General features: G+C 37.9%; 2 protein-coding genes across 4 annotated transcripts in view; one reads left to right on the top strand and one right to left on the bottom strand.

The window, feature by feature from the left end:
* kif26ba (kinesin family member 26Ba) overlaps positions 1-7352 on the top strand; it is an 87537-nt gene extending 80185 nt beyond the window's left edge. For all 3 annotated transcript variants that reach the window (XM_026286459.1, XM_026286458.1, XM_026286460.1), the window contains 4 exons: positions 92-3485; positions 4738-4940; positions 5014-5164; positions 5376-7352. In XM_026286459.1, coding sequence (XP_026142244.1) covers positions 92-3485; positions 4738-4940; positions 5014-5164; positions 5376-5524 — 3897 coding nt within the window. In that variant the 3' untranslated portion in view covers positions 5525-7352. The remainder of the gene's footprint in view (positions 1-91; positions 3486-4737; positions 4941-5013; positions 5165-5375) is intronic.
* A 3254-nt stretch (positions 7353-10606) lies between these two features.
* Positions 10607-23297, bottom strand: part of LOC113116905 (histone-lysine N-methyltransferase SMYD3-like) — a 120272-nt gene continuing 107581 nt past the window's right edge. The window contains exons 8-10 of the mRNA XM_026285205.1: positions 16845-16854; positions 11595-11692; positions 10607-10709 (exon numbers count right to left, since the gene is read on the bottom strand). Of these exons, the coding sequence (XP_026140990.1) occupies positions 10607-10709; positions 11595-11692; positions 16845-16854 (211 nt within the window). The remainder of the gene's footprint in view (positions 10710-11594; positions 11693-16844; positions 16855-23297) is intronic.

Here is a 23297-nt window from a genome sequence, read left to right as displayed (position 1 = left end):
CTTTGATTGAACTTTCTTTTAGTATAGAATGATGCATCATTGTATTCTATGTTTATTTGTTTAAAATGCAGTATTTTTTTGTCTTCTGTAGCAATACACATCCAGTTCCTCTGGTGGTGAGAGCTCATGTGAGGAAGGAAGAATGCGTCGCCCAACACAGCTGAGAACCATTCATTCTAGAAATGTTGTTGATTCAGAAATGCCCCTGCTACACCTCTCCAGTGACCCAGAAGACTATTCTAGCAGTGAACAGTCATGTGACACAGTTATTTATGTAGGTCCAAACGGCTCCGCCCTCTCAGACAAAGAACTAACAGACAACGAAGGTCCTCCAGAGTTTGTTCCTATCATCCCATCCCTACATAAAAATAAAGCAGATCTTAGCATGACATCTTTGACATCACAACCATCTCAACAGGTTGTAGCCCCACTAGTTCAAGTCTCACAGTCTGTCCAACCTTTGCAGACTGTTCATCCCCAGCCACTTCCACCTTTGCCAGAGGAAGGTGCTGAGCCAGGTAAAAAGGAGAAAGACTGTCTTAAGTGCAACACTTTTGCAGAGCTCCAAGAGAGGCTGGACTGTATTGATGGAAGAGAAGAGGTTACGAAATTTCCTTTTGAAGAAGTCCCTGCCAACAGAGCTGCCAAATTTGAGCCTGGCTATGGTCAAGTAGTAAAAGGGGGTCAGCAGTCCAGTTCTCCCAAGAGAATATCTGACCAGCAACTGGAGGAGATCCGTGAGGTGGTTGAAGAAGCAGAGATTGCTCAGTCAATAATAGAAAGCTTGACACAGTCTTCAACAGGCAGTTGTGGACTCTCCAGCAGCAGAAGCGTGTCTGGCAGCAGCGGTATTGGGCAACTAACTCCTCTTCATAGAGCCAAGAGCTCCAGTTTACATGACAGCAGAGAATCCATCAGTGGTGGGAGCAGCAGTGAGAGTAAGCCTCGTCCTATGGGCTCTCCACGGTTGGGGATTGCCAGTCTTACTAAAACCTCAGAGTACAAACCACCATCCTCTCCCTCTCAACGCTGCAAAGTGTACACCCAGAAAGGAATAATGCCTAGCACACCACCGCACTCCTCACATAATCTCAATAAAGACTTTAGAAAATCATCTACAGAGTCTTTGCTTAATCCTGAGTCTAGAACCTCTCCGGTGGGGATGAGCCCACATGTCCTAAAGAGATCTTCATCATCCAATAGCCTTGGATCAGCTGAGACATTGTGTGATGATGTTCCCCAGCTGCCTTTGGACAATAAGAAAAATGTGAAGGACACCACAGCCACAGTTACACTGGAGCATCCTTTGGAACCCAGTGGAGAGGATGAGCTGGTGTTTACCCTGGTGGAAAAGCTGACAATTAGTGGGGTGATGGAAAATGGCAGACCAACCAGCATTATCAGCTTTAACAGTGACTGCTCGGTGCAGGCTATGGCATCGGGTTCAAGGCCTGTTAGTATCATTAGCAGCATGAGTGAAGACCTAGAGCATTACACTACTGCTCCTTGCATTACCCCTGCCACTGTCTCACAAGTCAACATTGCTAAATTCCTGCCTCTTAGCAAGATCGAAGGGGACGCCCAGGCTAGTCGTCGTTCCTCAATAAGCTCATGGTTGAGTGAAATGAGTACTGGCAGTGATGGTGACCATTCATGTCATAGCTTTGTTGCCCAACAGTGCTTTGGACAAGGTGAGGCAATAGCAGAAGATAGGCTTTTAGAAATTCAAGAAGAAGGAGACATAGACCCTGAGTCAAATAACCAAAAAAACATAGACAAAGAGAGTGATTCCAATAAAATTGATGTAAATACAACTAAACATAAACTAGACAAGCTGCCCTCAACCTCAAGTGGCTATGTTCCTTTTAAAACCAACAGTACAACTCACCCTTGTGCTGCTGTTAAGCCAATGGTTGTGCAGGACTTGCAAAACAAAACCCCGCTAGTCAAAGATCCCAAATCCCCACCTGTTCCAGTCTCAAGTGAGATAAATTTTGATGACCCTTGGATGAAAAGGGAGGGATGTGAAGAGACCAAGCCTTTGGACATGGTATGTGATGTCAAGACAGAGAAGAGAACATCGGAATCTCTAAAAAAGAAATGGCAAGATGACAAGTTCAGCTCGAGTGAAGCAGCATGTTCCCCTGATTCCATGAACCGGGTGGTGGATGGCTGTGAGATAGTATTCAATGCACCCGAAAGCATAACTCAAGTGTACTGTGCAGACATCCTCAGAACGGGTAGTCTCCCTCGTGCATGGCATCGCTTAAATAAGCAGGACGATCTGGAAGACCCTACATACCGTTACATGAGTGGAGAGTATAAAAGCCTTGGGGTTACCACCTCCACTCCCTGCAGTCCAAGAGCCACACTCGAAAGAAGATGTTCAGCAGGGAGGCAAGGTATCTTTGCTCGTCAGAAAGGAATCCCACCATTGCCACCTGTAAGGAAGTCTAGCCTTGACCAGAGGAATCGAGCAAGTCCACAGCATAATCCAGGAAATTCTCAGACATCAAACCATCATCTGTTTTTCCTTGGCAGCACACCTGAAGACCTGGGTGGTAAACATAAAGGACCAAATGTAGAGAGCAGCAGACTGTTCAGTGCCAAACTTGAGCATTTAGCAAACAGAACCAATTCCTTAGGAAGGTCTCATGGGGCACATCATGAGTGTCATTCTTTAGAGAGGGCGGAAAGTTTGACCTCTCTAGGCTCTAAAGGAGGAGTTGCAAAAGACAGTACAATGCCAAGGACAGGTAGGAGCATCACCCGTTTGCTTTCATCACCTACCAATGGGCCAAATGGTAACAATAATGCACCACAATCACCCAAAGCAAGTCAATCCAAAATCTCTGCAGTTAGCAAACTCCTTATGGCAAGTCCCAAAGCTCGAAGCTTATCAACCTCCAGCACTAAGACCCTAAGTTTCTCCACCAAATCTCTTCCACAGTCAGTAAACCGAAGCTCAAGTTTGCCTCCTAACGGAAAGAACCAGAACCAAAATTCATGGTCAACCCAGTCTCTAAGTCGCAGCAAGGGGACAGGGTTAGCATCTAAGCTACCTTTAAGAGCAGTGAATGGACGAATCTCTGAGCTCCTACAAGGTAGCGCCAGCTCTCGTGCTGCCCAAGGACGAGGGGCTTCGGACACCGAAGAGAGAGGAGCAGCAGTGCAAGGAGAGGAAAGGCCAGTGGCCCATACTTTGCCCTCACCTTACAGTAAGATTACTGCCCCAAGAAGGCCTCACCGTTGCAGTAGCGGACAAGCCAGTGACAACAGCAGTGTGCTAAGTGGAGAGCTTCCTCCTGCAATGGGAAAAACTGCTTTGTTTTACCACAGTGGTGGCAGCAGTGGCTATGAGAGTATGATACGAGACAGTGAGGCCACAGGAAGCACATCATCCGCTCAGGACTCTATGAGTGAAAACAGCAGCTCGGTCAGTGGTCGCAGGAGCCTCAAGAATTCAAAGAAAAGAAGTAATTCAGGTAGGCAAATATCAGATGCTTAAAACTATGATTCTTTATGATTAAAATCAAGAATGCAACACAAAAAAATAATAATTTGGTAAAACTTAAAGCTTTTATTATTATACCTGAAGGCTTTAAGTAAACTGTTATGGTATTTATTGGTAGTTATGTATTTTACTACTTAATTGTTGTGCAATACAAAATATCAACGTACACACACACACACCCTGACGGACATTTATAATTTTTCTATTTCTATTTTTTTTTCTTCTGTATTTATAGTCTGCTTCTAAAGTCTGACAAGTGTATTCAGTGGCTCATCTTTTCATCCATCTTTCTACAGTTCAGCAATACAAAGATCTCAGCAAAATTAATGTAATCCCTAACGAACTGTGCTCAAGAAAATGTATTGTACTACAAAGCTTTCAGGACTCATTCCAGATTATACTTGGAAGAAACAAAACTTTTTAAACAGCTCTACTCCCCGTACATGCTTGGATGATCTGTTATGATACCGACTGATAGCAGTTGCCAAACTTAGCTGTGGGTGGTCTTTCAATATTTAGTGCTGCCTAAATTCCTGAATACCCACCTCCTCTCCTGTCTCTTTAGGCAAAGAATGTCACTCTTTTTCTTGCCACCACAAACCTTTGCATGGTGCGAAAACTGAAAATTTAAATCCTGGCTCTGGAACAACAGACACAAAAGCTGGACAAGTACACGTTAAACCGCAAAGAAAAGTAGTATTGTAATCATGTATACTACTCAATACCTTACATGAAAAGGTCTTTGCAAGGATATGAAACCACAACGTACAGTTAAAATTTACATCAACTGCCAACTGCTAATGTTCTTCTGGACTCAGAGCACTCTATCTCCAAGGCAATGAGGGAAGACTGAAAGTTTGACCTTTTTGGTGCTGGTTTTTTTTAGACCAAATGACAAGCTGAAACACATTAATATTACCTTGTTCCTTGGTTTTTAAATCAGATAACTTATCAGCAGACTTGGAACTGTCAATTTCTATGCAAATAAGGGAACCACTTCTAGCAAATTCCTCATTGTAGACTTCGTTCCTCCAGACTGGTCAGATAAATCAGATTACATGTCTGCATCAAATTGGTAGGAGTGCAGATTTGTGTAGGTTAAACTTTGACTCAGCACTGTAACACACTTTGAAACTCTCTTTTTTTACCTGGTTTCATTACAAAACAAGATTGATAAAATATGTTTACATAGTGTTCATAACATGACATCGTTTCATCCATAGGGTCCCAGAGACGCCGTCTAATCCCTAACCTCACCTTAGACACCTCCTCTCCAGTGAGAAAGCCGGTCATCAGTCCAGGGGTACGCTGGGTGGATGGTCCCCTCCGGCCCACACAGAGGGGTTTAGCTGAACCTTTCGAGATTAAGGTTTATGAGATTGATGATGTGGAACGTCTACAGAGGAGGCGAACCGTAGGCAATAAGGTAAGAGGGAGCAGCAGTGTTTCAACTGCACTTCTTCTGAGAGTGCTCATACTTATTGTTGTTGTGCCCTCAGGAACTGGTATACTTTAGTGCCAAACTGAAGATTTTAGAGCATCGGCAACAGAGAATCTCAGAGGTGCGAGCCAAGTACGATTGGCTGAAGAAGGAACTAGAGCAAACCAAACAACATCTGATGCTGGAGCCAGAGAAATGGACCACTGAATGTAAGCCATTTGCACAATTTTGGGTTGATATAAATGGTACTTTAGTGAACCGTTTCAAGTCCAAGAAATAGTCATATATGAACAAAACAAAATTAATAGCAAATTCACTTATAGCTATGCAACCTGCAGGCAATGAAAAAAGGTTGTTGTTTTTTTTTGACTGTTTGATTTAACTTCTGTCAGTTAACATCAGTTTCTTTCACTTTTGCAGTTGACCTTCAGCAGACGTTTGAAGTGGACTCTCTGGAGTACTTAGAAGCTCTGGAGTTTGTCACGGAACGACTGGAGAACCGGGTGAACTTCTGCAAAGCTCATCTGATGATGATCACATGCTTTGACATTACTTGTCGGCGACGGTAAAAAATTTGCCAAGTATTAAGGACAAGTGAAAGTGGAAAAGGCTCAGCAGGGTGTATGTGAGCAAGTTTAATCAATAAAATGATGGCTGAAATGATTGGGAAAATATAAAGGATTAATATTTTTTCTAAAATGGATTTTGGTCGGGAGCGGAAAATGTTGGACATTTGTAGAGTTGACGAAAAAAAAAAGCATTGTCCCAAAATAGATGGATGCGCACTTTGGAACTATGGAGTCGTTGTTTGCGAAAATGGCTTGCTCGCTTGCTGTGAACAAACTAATTATATTGCCATAAGTGGATAAAAGAACAAATCGTTAAAGAAGATGAATGAAAAACAACAAAAAGGACGACAAGTGCCTTGTGAACACTTCAATATGTTGGAAATCTATGGGCAAAAATCCATGTTTGTGTACAGATGGTGCTAGCATAAAAAAAATACATACAAACAAACAAACAAAAAAGTTAAAAAAGTAACAAGAAAAAGAAAATGAAAATACTGCTTGTTAAATTATGTTTAATCTCTTTGATTCTGTCTCTGTATTTGTATTGTTATACACTAGTCACATTCAACTGAACTGTTACGTGTGTTTTATATAATTTTTTGTATTCTTGGACACACTGAGACCACACAGAGTGTTTCGTATTCCATGAAATAGCGCAGCACGACATCTAGAAGAATGATTCCTGCAATGGCTCATTGATTTTTCACATCCCCTGCGGTTATGGTGGCATTTTCAGCAATGTGACGCCTCGGGCTCGGCTGCTCCAGTGTGTCACGGTTGAGAGGCGAGAAGAATCCTCAGTCTGGCAGGACCAACAAGGATCTTAAATATCAATAAGAAACAAAAAATTTAACGCATGCCAACTTCTTGGGCATTTTTAAAGTGTAACTTCCCAATACAATTTTTTATAAAAACTTTCAAATTTAGTCTGTTGCGCTGCATTCCAGATCAGATTGGTGCATATGTCTGGTCATTGGCTTTAACTCTATGTGGTCTCATTGTAAGTGTTCTGACACTTTGGTATAAATCTGTTTATATATATATACAGTAGATATATGGTGCTTGAGACAGTTTCAGCCCTAAACGTTGAGTATATAGCCTGTTTCTGGTACTAACTAAAGACTTCATATGCTTTTCCATTCCCGCTTCACTCCTCTTCCCTGCCCTGATCCTCGCTAAAAGCAAAGGGGAGTGACATTCCTGCTGCCCTTTGACCTTTTGGCATTGTAATGAATGAAGGATATTATTTATTTTTTACCTCAGGAGGCCTGTATGACAGAGATGCTTATATTCTATAATTTATTTAGCCTGCAAAGCACTATGCATTTAAATTGTACAGTAGCTAAATTCATGCCATATATATAAAATATACTTCTATATTTCACTTTTGTTCTTCTTTATATATTATATAGGTATTGTTTTTGCATTTCTTTGTAAACGCATCTATCGCCAAATCATGGGTGACAAGAGATCAAGCAATTTCCATGTTTATTCATGAAACGTTTTTTTCATCACAACCCGTCACATTCTTCAGCATCTGTGGATCTTTCAAGTAATGCATTGTGTGATATGCGGTACAATGTGTAAAAGAATATCGTCCTAAATGCGCTTTAATGTCATGTGAATAGAAAGGAAAAAACAAAAAAGACAAAGACAGTTTGGCATTATAGATGTTTGAGGGAAGATGAGGAAAGTTGTCAACATATTGCTTCATGTTAATACTGCGACAGTCAGCATGATTTCTTGTTCTATGGGGAAAAACACAGCCTGAATGAGAGTTTGATTGGCATATGGACTGATGTAAATAAAGGATGTTTTGGAAGCTTCATTGTATTTTCTGCCTTATTCTGAAGTGACAACAAAAATAATTTGAATTCTCTCTTAAAACAGTTCGCGATACAATATATAGAATTTATTTTTATTAGTTGCCCACATTTTTTGCATATCTGCAGGATAAATCTTTATGGGTTTTTTGATAAAAAAAAAGAATGAAAGCAATCTTCAGTTGCTCTTTTTTTATTCATTATTTTAATTCAGTATATCCTAAGCTTAATTTGAGATGTTTTAATCTGCTTGCAGACAAGAGTGATCTTCATCGGCTTTGATGAACAGCCATCAACCACAGATACAGTTCGATAGAAAATCATATCAGACATCAAAAGAACACAAGGGAGCTTTATAAGTATATAATTCACCCTGACAGGACAGATACAGATAATAACACATCTTATCAGTGATCCTGATGCTTAGTGTAGAAGTTATCTTTGTGATAAAAGTGATCTAATTTAGTTAATTTTAGATTTAGAACTGACAAAGAAATGTTGAGTATGTGTGTGTGTGTGTGTGTGTATAGTGACTTTTATTGGTTATAAAACCTAATTTTCCATAAACTTCTGGTGCTGTTCAGTCAATTTGTATACTATTAAAATATTATTGATCTTAAGTATAGTACATTCATTTCATAAACGATTTTGACTGCCATGCACACAGCACCTGAGGGTAAATAAAAATAAAATTTTATTCTATTTGACTTTTGGTGAAACATGACAGAAAAAGACTTGTGGCTGGACTCGTTCACGTTTTGTTAGGAATGATGTCATAGGCTTAACAAAGTGTGAGTGTTATAGAGATTGGACTGCTGACAAGTCGTTGCTCTATACTAACTTCCTCTATTTCCTCTTAAGCCCCATTCTATCCAACAGAATGACATTTTTTAAGATGTTATCTCATCTCAGAGAAGTGCACCTCCAAAAGCTGTTTGCTTTAGTGGTCCCAGAGTTATGAGAGGAGAGGAGGTGGAATGAGACGTGTAATCCCGTCTATCTGTATCCTGACACTCATGAGGGTTAAAAAGATTTAGCAACAATAACACGCTCTGGAAAAATATCCGGAAAAGTGTCATCTGTGCTGATCTACACCAACCAAAGACATAATTCTATCTTACATAGATTTCCAGTATAAGCTCAGCCACTAACTTTATTAATAATTTGATTATTTACACATCACTAAAATGACATCACTTCCTGAAGGATGTGTATATTATTAATAACAAAAAGTATATTATTAACAAAGGCCAGTTCCTTGTATATAACAAAAGAAAGTCACATTTAAGTCACTTTATTAATGGACCACAAGAAAGCATTCTGATTAGTGAAATACCTGGAACATTTCTAAATGAAATGCCAGTTTTTCATGTTTGCATGTAAATGGCAGCATCTGTTCAAACCAGAGTATTGAATTTATTTAAATTATGTCTTACATCCACTTAACTGTGATAAGTGTGAAAACTTACTAATGTGTTTCACATTTTCAAAAAACTGTAAAAGTATTTGATTCAACATATTAAGGCATATGAGGGGAATATTTACTGAAACGAAGGATTGACCCACATTACAAATCAAGTACTTACTGCAATAACACAGCCCAGATGGTAAAAGCAGAGCATAAGAACAAAAAGCAGCTGCTGAAATACGTTTATGAAATCAGAGCAAAAAGCATGGTCATGCCAGGGTAACTCTGAAGATTGAAGTTAATGATGAGAAGCTGAAGCACAAATCTGAGGTGTGTGCTGTATGGAGTTTTTTATGTATCACAGCAGTTATTGCTGAAAAGGTGTTGCCTTTCACAACAGCTGATGATGTGAACAAAAATGGCATCTGAATACATCTGGGAAGCCTAAACTAATGTATATATAGTGCATAACTACAAAATTACTAAAATGTAAACTTTAAATAATATAAGAATAACACATATTTGAATCATTTTATTTCTCCCAAGTGACCAGTACAACAAGAAATATATAAATGTAAGGATTTACTAAATTCTCAATAAGATGCATTTAAGTACTATTAAATCACATATGTTTATAAAAAATCATTCAGACTTTGTAACAGCTGCATGACTACACATTTTAAAAGTGACAGTATTTCTTTAAAGGGTAACATACACAGTTTCACCCAATCTCATGTTAATCTAGAGTTTCTATAGATTAGTACTGCATCCTTCATATATCCAAAAAGTCTTTAGTTTGATCACATTTCTAAAAGAAAAATACAGCTTTCCGGTTCTTTCCGGAAAAAGCCGAGCTCCTGGAGGCGTGCCGTGAGCGGAGCTATAATACTGATGTTTTGTGTTGTTTTCATTAACATATATTCACTAATGGGCTGATTTCCAACAAAATACAGAAATTTGATGCAAATGTAACTTACTCAAATGGGGTCTTTTATCACAGGGACGGTTCCATGTTTTAATAGCAAACCATGTGCATTGCGATTCTTTTTTGCGATTTTGAAGCGCGTTGATGTGTGCGATATCGCTCTCCACTGGTCAACGTGTGCGCGAGTACGCTTTTCCGGGAGAAATGCTCATATAAGGAGTTCCATTCTCGTCTACGTCATTAGATCCACGATCAAAAAAAAAAAAAACGCAGACACTTGAACCAACCTGGAAGTAAGATTTTTGGCACAGAAATTCTCAGTCATTCTTCTAAATTTTTTTTTATTTTTTACTTTGGCCATGTTTAGCATGAGAATCCATCTCTTTAACACTGTGAACAACTCTGAATATACGAAACACCATTGTATCCTACCTTTAAGTTTATCATTTAAATATAGCATGGTTTTTCCTCTTGCAACCACTCATTTGGGGTCAAAATACATAGACATATGACTTTCTTTTTAATAATTATTATTATACTTTGGATTGAGTGTTAAAGGTGAAGGGGACAGCGAGTTGAACTCAGAATAGAAAAAAAGTGCAATGAATTGAAAAACAACAACAAAAACCATCTGAAATGGGACGAGCAATCTGAAATGGACTGAAAAAGCACAGCAGAGTGCTGTAGATTTTTTTCCTCTGGCAAGTGCAGTAGAAGAAGCAGAGAAAGAAATATATATATTTTTTTTTTCAGTTGAATTCTAAAGCAGCTGGTTTGATACACAGCGGCACAAAAGCAGGTGGCAGACACAACCATCCAGAAACATCCCATTTGCGTATTGATTGACAGCCAGTGTGTGAAAGTATTTTCAGAGAGCGAAAGAGGAGTTTGGGGCTGTGGCTCTCTGTATGATGGCACAAATCAGCCTAGACTCGACCCAGCTCAGTCTGGCACTTGCTCAGTTTTCTCCTCACCTCATTAGTCTGGGTGCAAGCCGTCCCGTGGGTCACCTTCATGATGTCATAGGCCGGAGCGGGAGCAGGAGAGATGCTTGAGTTAAATGATTGTCATATGAGGGAAGAACATTCATTTAAAGGATTGAAACTGGAGCTGTGAGAGTCCAAAGCAGCCGTTATGTTACTGTGGGATTTGGCTGCTGCACCAAGAGCGTCACGGGTGAAATTTTAGTAAAAGAAATGTGGCATATTAACGCTCTTCTTCCATTATAAGGTAAAAAAAGATAAAATATAATATATTACATTAATATATTACTTTTGGTGCTTTTTATTATATTTCTGTGAATTTCTGTAAATTTGATGTTGTTACATGTGTGGAAATATTACAGCTGTAGATAGTATGTACCAGTATGTACTTAAACTGTGTACACATGTAGTTACACAGGTATTAGGAACACTTAATAAAAAGTGGGACCTATTATATTATATTATAAATAAAAGATTGGAGTAAATATTGATCTTTTAATAAAAAAATAAAACATTATTTACCCCTGTTGTATCTGCGAGGTGTTCGTTACACATTTTCTGTGTGTTAACTTTAGTAATTTTGGCTGTCGAATGTCTGACTTGATTAAATTTTGACCCAATTTCAAAGGTTTGAAAATTCCAATTCGACTATGAAAATCCATAGTCGGGGACACCCCTAGATTTAAGCATTAAGATAATAAACCTCTAAGCATCAAGATAGTAAAGCATTTTGCAAAAATTATTTCCTTATTTTGCCATCTGCACATAGTCTGCCTGACTCCGACTGAGTCAGTGCGGAGACATCCATTCCACCGTTTAGACAACAATCAGACTGCAGGGCAGAATGCAGCCGATGACCATTGAGGGTCTCGTCATGCTTCTGATCTCTCTGCAGTTGATTAAAGGGCCAAAGAGCAGGTGCTAACAGACTTGTGTGAAGCTCCCCTGAGCCTCCTCCAGTCTGCTCAGGTAGTGCTGAAGCTTCCCCACCCACAGCAGCTCCACCGCTCTGAACAGATGAGGATCACTCTGTGCTAGGAAACACAAGATTACTGTAGCACTGGCAAAATAAATGGTAACATATTATATTTGTAGTTACCAATATGGTCACCATAATATGTACCATCATAGTTCACTTAAAGGTAACATATCATGAAAATCTGACTTTTGCAGGTTTTAAGTGATATAATCATGTCCTTGGTGCATCTACCAAACAAGGAAACATGAAATAGGTTAACCCAGTAACTTTGTTTTGGCAAGCCTTTTTCTACAAGCATGTCAGATTTCGCTCCCTTGGTAGTCTCAGCCTCAGACGTCACGCCCACGGACCATTGGCTAAACGTCTGATGAATATGGGACACAAAAGTGGAAACACTTCAGGAGTCTCGAAGTCCTCATCGATTGGCTGAATTATACAGGATTTCTGGGAGACTTGTGTGTCAGTTCTGCCTTGAAACAAAAATGCTGTGGTGCCAAACGCCCTCATGAAAGAAGAAAGCCATCAAGTTTACAAATGTGACAATGAGTGCTTATCAGGATCAACTAAACGCTGGATATTCAAAAGTATGTGAAATATTTAATGTTCGTGGCATAGAATCTTTAAAATATGTTTGAGAGTTTTACACATCGGTCTGTTATTGTGGTGACATTTCCACACGCCGAAATGTGACGCTGAATGATATAAACTGTGATTGGTTGTTTGACATGTCAGTCAAACTGCCTCATGGGCGGGCCATGGCCAATGAAAGCTGCCATAAATTCCAGACCTTCAGTCATCAGTCTGAAGGTCTGACTATTTGAGACTACTTCCTTGGTGATCTCATTATAAAATGACCGCCCCTTTATCTGTAAACTTCTATCCATGGTTCCATCATTTTGAATCTGTAAGCGACAATGGTGTACCAATTATAATGCCATGGTGAAAGTACTGTTCTGCCTTTGCACAGAACACTATTTAGAGTCCTGAGTTGTCTCAGAGGAGACAAGAGACCAGTGGAATTATTGAAAGTGATGTGACATACAGCCAAGTATGGTGACCCATACTTAGAATCATGCTCTGCATTTAAACCATCCAAAGTGCACACACACAGCAGAGAACACACACACACACACACACACCATGAACACACACCCAGAGCAGTGGGCAGCCATTATTCTGCGGGGCACGTGGAGCAATTGGGGGTTCAATGTCTTGCTCAAGGGCACCTCAGTCATGGTATTGCTGGCCCAAAACAAATGTTTTTAGCAGGTCTGAGCTGTAATGTTGCAGCTCTGTTCTGGAAAAGGGGGCAAGGAGCAGCAGCTCATTTGCATTTAAAGAAACAGGCACGAAAAACAGTGTGTGTCTGCTTCCACTGAAAATAGAATAATTATATAATAAATGATCTGTGGGGTATTTTGAGCTGAAACTTTACAAATACCTTCTGGGGACACCAGATGCTTACATTACATAATCTAAAAAGGGGCATAATATGTCACCTTTAATTCTAAACTTCAGGTCATTCCAGGGGAAACTGTAGTAAAGAAATGTACTTTAGATCAGCATCTGCAAGTAGAAATAATAAAACTTCCCCTGGAGAAATAAATACACCAGACGACTGCTGTACCAGACTGCTGTATCTTCCATCTGTCTCTGAAGAATTCAACATTTCTTCTATTACTTTTTTATATATAGTGTTTGAACGTGTCAGGTGAACCTGGCAGGAAACATGCTAAAAATCAGCATATTCCAGGCGCAGGAGCGTGAGGGAGATGCTCCCTGTCAGGAGCGCAAGAAAGAAAAGCCTTAATCCACATTTCCCATTCATCCGCACTGAGCCGAGGGCAGCAGGCCAGGCTTACAGTGATCCGCTGCTGAGACGGGCAAACCAGAGACAGGCTGACTGTCTGCCACTCTAAAACCACCACATGAAGTCACAAAGAGAAAGATAACAACATAGGAGGATTTTAAGTATTTCTTAAACATTTCTTAACATCATTTGCAACTGGTATTACTGCAGTAACATGAAGCACTTCCAGAATATGCAACCAAAAGCATACAGTTCTGCATTTTGTTTCTTTTGTGTTCCAAATCATAACTCAAAGAGCTCAGTAAAGCTGTGCAGATTTCGTCTTCATGGCCTTGACTGACTTTCACTTAAAGTTCAAACCCTTAGCAGTAAAAGCAATGATGAAGATGAAAACTTACAGTTCTTTAAAACTCTCAGGGGTTTGTCTGGACACAGTTGTATTGTGAAATATCCGTCAGCCGGGACAGTCTTCGTCACACAGTGCAGATTTTTATCGTAGTGGGTTATGGGTCCAAGGTTATCCAGCAGAGACTGATGCTTTAAGCTCTTTAGGTTTCGTTTTAAAGACCCTTGTGATTTTGCTAGTTGTAAAAATGTCTAGAAATATCAGACCCTGTAAATGCTACAACAAAAGGATAAGAATTAAAGCTTCACAAGGATAAACGCTTGTGGTATGTGAAAGAACTTGATGGATGTGAAATTATGTTCTGAGAAATATTTAAACAACTGTCAGAAAAGAACACAACACAAGCCCTGGAAGTTCAAGCAGTACAGACTGAAAAGTTATCCACAAGTAATCAGAACATAAAATGAGTAACCTGAATTACATTCTCTCTCTCTCTCTCTCTCTCTCTGTGTATCATGTAATTCAGATGACTTATTTTAGGGAACGTATTCTGACTATTTTGCATTCCTTTGAAAAAACTAAGAGAAATAAAATATAATTTTTTTTTTAAATGCATTAAACATCAAATTGCTTCAGGGTTTCCAAAACTAGATTACATGAAATAACTGCAGAGGGTTTATGAGCTGACAAAAATATAATAATTAATGAAATCATAAAAATGGCCAATTAAGATGAATGCATTTACATTTTCTGCATACAAAATATTTTATATTTGTTTACATGCATGTCAATGTTATCACTAAACAACATCAGAGAACATGCAAATCAGTAGTGAAATTATTTAAATATAATCTTATAATAATAATGATGATTCCGTTAGCAAACGGAACATGGCGCTGGATATATCTGCCCCCTGCTCGGGGGGTGTGTGTTCACAGTGTGTTAACTTCTCACTGCTGTGTGTGTGCACTTGGGTGGGAGATAAATGCAGAGCACCAATTTTGAGAATGGGTTGCCATACTTGCCAAATGCCACGACTTTCAAACACAATTAATTACAGAAAAAACATGAGTAGGCTACTTTAACATCCAATCCAATTTAAAATTTTCAGTATTCGTCTTGCAAAAATGACCATTAATTTATGAGACATACAGTAGGACTGAGATTATTATAATTTTTCATATTAGCCTAAATGATGCAAGACTCAAACTTTAATAGCCAAAACCATTGATACAAATTGAAATTATTTTAATTAAAATCTCCCTTAAGCAACGTTTCCTGCACATCATTGAATAGTATGATAGATAGGCCTGTTGATATATACCAAATGAGAAGAAAACGATTTGTGAGAAGAAACACAGTGCAAATGCATTCACAACCTCACAACTCTTACACAGTGAAACCTCAGTGAAACCTGCCACAGTCAGAAGCCAAATAGAAATAGCTTTGAACAACTAAATCACCCTGACCAACACATCTACTGCATGTTTCTGATGAAGTCCATCCTCCATCACTGGTCTGGTCTCAACCATCATCACTATTAGAGCGCCACTTTCTGTTGCTGTAGCAACAACCAGAGGAGGGGAGGCACACCGCAGCAACCTGTTAACACTCCCATTAGTGTAAGCTCAGCCTTTCTATTCATCTCCACGCTGGATCATTACCAAGAACAAAGAGCCCTATCTCTGCTGGGACCACTTTGGAGGAATATTAAATTGTGATTTCTATCTCCTCACAAACAGCAACTTGTTCATGAGAAGTGAAGAAGCACCACGCACAGGAAAAACCATAGTCTTTATCATTAATCTGGCCGGCACATTAACAAAGCCCTGCGCTGTAATCTGCAGCTTACATCTTAATGCATTAAAAGTGCTTTTGTCATGTGATATCAGTCTCTAAGCATCAGTCAATGCAAAGGTTGTTTGTAGTGCTGATGCTGTAGTTCATCCATATACAACGACAGCTTGATCAATGTCTAATCACTCACTGAGACTCTTTAACGTTAATGGCGGCGTGTGTTGAATACACATGCATTTCTGAACTGGATCAAGAAGGCTGTAGTTTCAGTACGGGACAACTTGTTTACATTACTTACTTCATCATTCTTAACCCTTAAAGTAGTAATTAAAAACATCTGTAATATTAACTGATAAATTGGAAACATATCGCACTTAGATTTTTTTTTTTTTCTTGTGAAGCCACCAGTAAACTTACATATCTTCTCAAACTATGCTCAGATTCCACAATCAAACATGATACATTTTTATTTATAAAAGCAAATATTTTGTTTTTTTGTAGAATTATTCCAAGTCCAAATGATTATTATATTTTTATTATTATAATTATTATATTATATAATAAACCATGCAATTACTTATCAAAGAAAAGTACCATGTACATTAAAAGAGGTGTGCTCTTTGAAAAACTAATTTCTTAAAATGTCTAAATGACTTTATATTATTCATAAACATTTTGAAGATAAAATAAAGGTTATGCATATTTTTTTACTACAAAATGATATAATCATGCAATATAAAACATAAAACAATATAAAGAATACATTAATTGGAATAAATTGAAATAAAAACAAAAAAGCACTGAAAACATAAAATGAAAACATGAAAAAAATCTCTTGTTCTTAAAAACAACAACAACAAATTTGGGGCAGAGTCATCTACCAATGGCAGACAGGGAGGAGGATTCAGGAAACCTTTTCTTGCTGTACCATTTTCGCAGAAATGACAGATTTCACCTTAGAAACTTTAATTAAACTACTCAATTAAGCTTTCTGAGTTATGAAAGATGAACCCTTAAGCACTAAAATTCAAGTTTATTTGTATAGCGCTTTTAACAATACAAATCGTTACAAAGCAACTTTACAGAAAATTATGTTTGTACAATATTTAGTAGTAGCTTATCGTGGTGACTGTCAGTTTGTGCACGTTTGACAGGATTTTAGAAAAAAAATTAATACAAGACGTAGTCAGCTAGACGATGAACATTATCAAAAGTATTAATTAATAGTTATTATATGATGCAGTCACACAAAATAAAATCTTGTTTTGAAAGCATTTTGTATATTGCCGCTAAAAATACAGCATTTTTATTCATGAACACATTATGTATAAGAATCATCTGTCTCTGCATCTCCCCTTTATGTGACCCCTCAGCTCCAGAGCATGGGAACATGCTTGGTTACACCTATATGACATGACCACTCTGACCGCCTGCTCACTTTTACATCGCCTTTAAACGCCCTGTCCCTCACACATCCACCTTTGACTCCATCTCTGACCCCTCAGACTCATAACAAAGCCCTCCATTACAAACCAATCCTGCTGAACCCCATCCCTTTCCCTCCCTGTACTGTAATACTTGGTATAGTCAGCACTCTGTCTGTTACCCAGACTCCCACGCTGCGGTCTCAGTGTCACTAATGCCTTCCTGGGCCTCCGGATCGTTCTGGCAGCTTCTCAGAACTGTGTGTGGTTTTGTTTTTTATCTGTTTTATGAAGCAATGCTGTAGGTGCCCCCAAAACAGTCCCTCTCACACATTACACACCCATTTCCTCTCTAAACCGCTGACAACCGACTCATATTTTCTGAACCTGAAACACTGAGGTGCATTTTAATTAAATAACTGTGTTGTGTAGCAAGATCGGGTTCGCTTTGACCCCGGCCTACACTCATTTCTAAGTGAAGTGAAGTGGAGAACACGCTCTAGCAATGAAGTTCTGGCACCGATTCAGCAGAAGTTTAAGTTTCCAATCTTTCTTCTGAGTCATGACAGTGAGACGAGGACAAAGGAAGGGCTTGAAGGAAGCTGTCAGTGCAACTAAAGGCCGACAATATCAGCACTGTAATAATTCAGATCATTTTAAAACATGAACAACATGCATACTACATGTTAAATGTAATATACAGCTGCCCCAAAAAGTATTTCAGCTTTTTGTTTTTTTATATTCATACATTTTTAAGTCTTACTTAAAGGGATAGTTCATCCAAAAATGAAAATTATGTCATTAATAACTCACCCCCATGTCGTTCCAAACCCGTAAGACCTCCGTTCATCTGTTTAAGTTTAAGATATTTTAGATTTAGACCGAGAGCTCTCAGTCCCTCCATTGAAGCTGTGTGCATGGTATACTGTCCATGCCCAGAAAGGTAAGAAAAACATCATCAAAGTAGTCCATGTGACATCAGAGGGTCCGTTACAGTTTTTTGAAGCATCCAAAATACAATTTGGTCCAAAAATAGCAAAAATTACGAATTTTTTGGACCAAATTGTATTTTTGATGCTTAAAATAATTCTAACTTTGTGGTCAACATGCATGAAATAAAGTGGCCTCTATTTGTCTTTCTGCCTGGCAATGAACAGAGCTAAAAATCTGTGGTAAAAGCAGCACACTAAGCAGAAGAGTTTCTTCATACATATTTAAATATAACAGCCCTGTTTCATACAGCATCTATGAATAGAAATGCGCATCTCTGAAGTACTGGTGTAGAATTCTGAGCTTCTCTAAAAACCTGTTGGTGTTTTGGCAGTAGGTAAAATATACAAACTGTACCAGTAGCAGCTCAATAAAATCATTAGGCTTTAATTGGCATGACTGAATACATTAAGTGTAAAAGATCGAGAAAAGTGTGCACATCCAACCAGAGCTGGGTTCATGAACAAAGCAGCAATGAAGATAGGCAAAACATAAATATCTGCACAACTGATAATTATGCTCCAAAATGTTTTCTTCAAACAGCTTGAAATATTTAAAGCTCATAGGTTTTCATCAGGCCAATCTGGCTTGATAAAATAGGTGTGAATTGTCCTTGAGCATCTCAGCCCCATAGAAGACTGAGTAGGTGAGCTATAGATAAGAACAGAGTGCTGAGAGACTCCTGCAGCTGAAATGCCCCGGGATCTTCTGCTTTGTGCTGAGAACACTGCTGGATCTGCATAAATCCACATTTGATAACAGTGCTGAAACTGTGCAAATGTTTCCTAAATGCACATTTTGCCTTTCCAACATAGTGGAAATGGATGTGCAATTCCATTAAATGTGTGAAATTATTTTAGCGTCTCTGTATTTGCTGCAAGAGTTCACAGCATTGCCCTGCAGAGACAGTGTGTAGTGGGTTCAAGATGTAGTTTTTATTTTGCTGTACATAGCGCTTTATACAATACAGATTGTTTTAATTCACATTAAAGGAATAGCTCACCCAAAACTCACTCAACCTCAGACCATCCAAGACCATTCTTCATCTGAACATATTAGGGGAAATTTAGTATTACATCAGTTGCTCACCAATGGATCATCTACAGTGAATGGGTGCCGTCAGTCCAAATAACCGATAAAAACATTATGGATAATGAACTGGTATTTTTGGCCAGAAGCAATGGTTTAAAGTTAAAACGCCCTAATGATGGCTTGATTTTTTTATTTTTTTTTTTTTTACAAAGACACAGCCTTTTGCTTCACAAGAGGGTAATTGATGGACTGGAGTCTTGTGGATTACTTGTGGATTATTGTTTCAGCTGTTTGGACTCTCCATCTGATGGTACACATTCACTGCAGAGGATCTATTGGTGAGCAAGTGATGTGATACTAAATTTCTCCAAATCTGTTCTGATGAAAACATTTTCTCAAAATCTGTTCTGATGAAGATACAAACTTATCTACATCCAAGATGGCATGAGGGTGAGTACACTTTTTATTTTTGGGTGAACTATTCCTTTAATAAACAGCAAAACAATAGTGTTAATGTGGTCAAAATCCATCAATTATGAATCAGAATAATTTCAGCTGTGATGCTTCTCTACAAAAGACAATAGTGCCATTACTAAGCTCAGTTTAGATCAGTGTTGATTCAGTTATGTTTAATAACAGTGTCAAGTTCAATTTTGGTAAAAGTCAGAGATATTGATTCAAAATCAGTCTAATAATGTTTTGAAAAGTTAGTGCCATTTTCCAGCTCAGTTCAGTTCCAATTTTGTTCTGAATCAATGCTATCAGTGCAGTTAGATCAATAATGTTACTCAGTATTACTTTTCTTTTAAAGATGTATATGGGTACAATTAAAAAGGTTTGAATGCCATTGCAATAGATATTCCAGGAAGTTTCAGGTGATCCATTGTTCTGAGCAACATGCTGATGGAGATAGGTCAATATTTCTGCAATTCTAATTGGTGTCGCTTGTGGCATTAAAATTACATCATTGTTCAATGACAATTTGGAGACAGAAATAGACTGAACTCTTTGAGAGCAGTATTATGTTGTACATCAGCGTAGGTGCCTCAAGCAAAGACTGCAGACTGTGTAGACTGATGAACTATGACTGAACCTCCTGTGAATAGATCCGATGACATTTGGCCATGAAATAAAAGTGATGCCCTAAAAGCCCCAGAAGTGACTAAGCTTGACTTGGTCAGTAGTCAATTAAATTTTCATGAAACGCAGATGAAAACTAACCTACAGCAGTTATATATACACTGTGTAAAAATGCCTTTGTGGGCACAGTAACAAAAAAAAAACTAAACTTTTGACTAAATATTCATGAACTCTGCAATCTAATGAGAAATGACAGAAAAGTTCAAGTCAGGTTCCTCCACCAGTCCTGGAGATTTCAACTAGATAATAAAAAAACAAAGTGATCTAGTGAAGTCTGGACACGTGCTTCTATTGTTTTGTCTGGCCTGAAACAGAAAACTTAGCATGTAAATGATAAACTTGCTGTGAGTCAGGTCTAAAGAATGTGCTGTTTACAACTTAACTAGATGCACTATAACTAGTTAGAGGCAAAGCAATACTTCAGGCGATGAGACAAAGAACATAAACACTCGAGTGAAATCACTCTTGAACCTCCAACAAACATCCCATGCAGAGATCCGAAACTGTCAAAGCCGAGTGGTCAGAGATTTGCTGGAATGAAGGGAAACTCCACGCACCCGGATGCCCTTGAAGGTTCATCGTGTGGAGCCGGACTCTCAGGAATGTTCCTTCTTCCACTTCATTGGATTAACTGCTTAATGTTCTAATTTGCATATTAATGACACGGCTGCTTGTCTCACTTTAATAGAGGATTTGAACTGGACTGGAATGTAAGGAAGAATGCTTAAGCAAGTGACCTTTAACTAGACTGTAACCTCAAAAACAAACATTCTTCTCTTCTGCATGGTTTTTTTTCCTTATCATACTTTAAATTATTGGAATATTATTATTATATGAATTAAAAATATTATTTTAATTCATACTATTGAGTTCAAATATATATTTATATATATGTTGTCTTTGTATTTATTTATTTATTTATACTTATTTATTTATTATTAATTGATGTCTACACATACATATAATTATATCTGAAGTGTCTTTGAAACAGTATGCATATTCTGACCTGCTTATTAAAATATAGATCCTTAAATATAGTCCTTTAATCTTAATAAATCTTAATCTTTTGTTATATGACATTTTAGTGGGTGTCTTCTGTAAATCATGGTAAAAATGTATGAAAGCTATTGTTTTTTGCTCAAAAAAAAAAAAAAAAGGACACAGGACATTTTTTTATGGGAAACAAAATATAAAACTTTTATTGCTTTGATGATGAAAAAATCCTTTTTCTTTGAGCAATATATAGTGAATTTTTGTAACAAAACCTGCCAAAACACCACCATAATTACAGGAATGAAGCCATGTATCCATTCTGCATGACTGAATGACAGGAATCCAAAACATTCATGTTCTAATGTATTGTTAATGAGCGAACCACAGTTGAGCTATTGACAGCGCAGTCACCTGGATGTGAAAATGCAAATAGTTTCTGCTTCCAGGCTGAACAGCAGGCACCAGAAACCTGTGATGTGTCTAAAATGATGGCTGCAGTGTAAGTGGGTCATATAGCGTGACTTTAACTTGACAAAACACAAGTGTGAGGAGCAAAATATATAGAGTATTACACTCTATAAGAAACACTTCTCTACAGGTTTTCTTAATTGATAAAACCTTTAGAAAGTGCTTAAAAAGGTTTGATATTTTAACAAGAAAAAGTAAACTTGTTTTATTTATTTTTTTGCCATTCTTGGAGATGAAAGGTTGAGAAAATTCACTGGCTATAAAAGTTTCTTAGCAGCAGTGAAATTGTAATTTGTGTTATTCGATAAATAAATAAATATAAAATTAGAAAAATAAATTATTTTTATAACAATAATAATAATATATGTAAACACACAGTATATTGTGCTGTATATTACTGTACATCTACACCTATAACAAGACATGAAGCGAATTTCATTATTTTATAATTATCAAAAAATAATAAATAATATACAAAAATATATTTAAATATAAGTATTTTATGCTTTTTGTAGCATTTTTATTTTTTTATTTTTTTACTTGCAAAAGCAAATTTATCTTCTTCTTTTTTTTAAACTCAGCATTAATTTTGGTCCCTGTGAAAGCAAAACACAGATCAGACTAATCACCTCCTATGTAAGTTGTCAAGTCATTGGATATTCCTAGGTCTAGGTTTTAAAGACTGAATAAAAGTTCAAAGTAAAATGCAAAGCATTGTCATACATAAATAATGAGAATCCGCAATGCTAATTTTCTAATCAAATTAATTACTGTAAAAAGACTGGCTAAAAACAGCATACACTAATGAATCACTTTGCATATATTAGGCACTTGAGCAATTAAAACAATTCAGTGGCTCTCACTAAACTGCCTGACTGATCCCCAAATAGAATCGGTGCATAAATACATTTCTATTTATCTTGCAGTAGCCGGCAGAGACCTTAGTTAACATGCAACACGTACAACAGGATCCAGTTCCTTTGCAAACAAATCACACCACACAGATAAAAAAATATATAAGTTTCTTAAGGTAACCAAATTTAATTTTCTTCCTGTGTGATAGGGCATTCAAGCTCTCTTGTGATGTGAATGATCTATTATTGCTTTGTCAGCCAGTATCTCTTTCCAAACCTCTTGTATCCTGAATGACAAGAGGAGGGGGGCAGGACCACTTCTGATAATTGCCTGTTTAGAAAGCATTCACACGGCGGACACAGGACCAGCTAATTCCAGAAATAATTTGGGATCCCAGACAAGGCCAATAATGAACCTCACAATTTTGAAATGCAGAACAAAGGCGCATGACAAATAATGAATCAAGCTGTAATGGAATGTCATGAAGCCCGGCGTTACAGGATGACTGGAGCTGTCACTTAAACAAAACCGCTTTCACAGCCTCCATGGCCATGTTGTGATTTTTACTGTTTTTTTATGACTCCTGATGACTCTTAAACTCCATTTTCAAGTGAATAAAGAGGGCATGTTCAATGATAATGAAATAAAGCGGGTGGTTGGGTGTATGGACATTATTTCTGTAATGTGCTGTGCTAAAAACCATTCTGAGAGCATAATGCTTTTTATTCACTGACGGCCTTTCAAAAGTTGCTGCAGTCGGACAAAACTGATATTTATTTGCATGCAACATACACTTCCAT

Source organism: Carassius auratus, chromosome 17 (assembly GCF_003368295.1).
Source record: "Carassius auratus strain Wakin chromosome 17, ASM336829v1, whole genome shotgun sequence".
NCBI lineage: Eukaryota > Metazoa > Chordata > Actinopteri > Cypriniformes > Cyprinidae > Carassius > Carassius auratus.
Note: the sequence above shows the minus strand (reverse complement) of the source record. Positions and strands in the feature narration are given on the sequence as shown.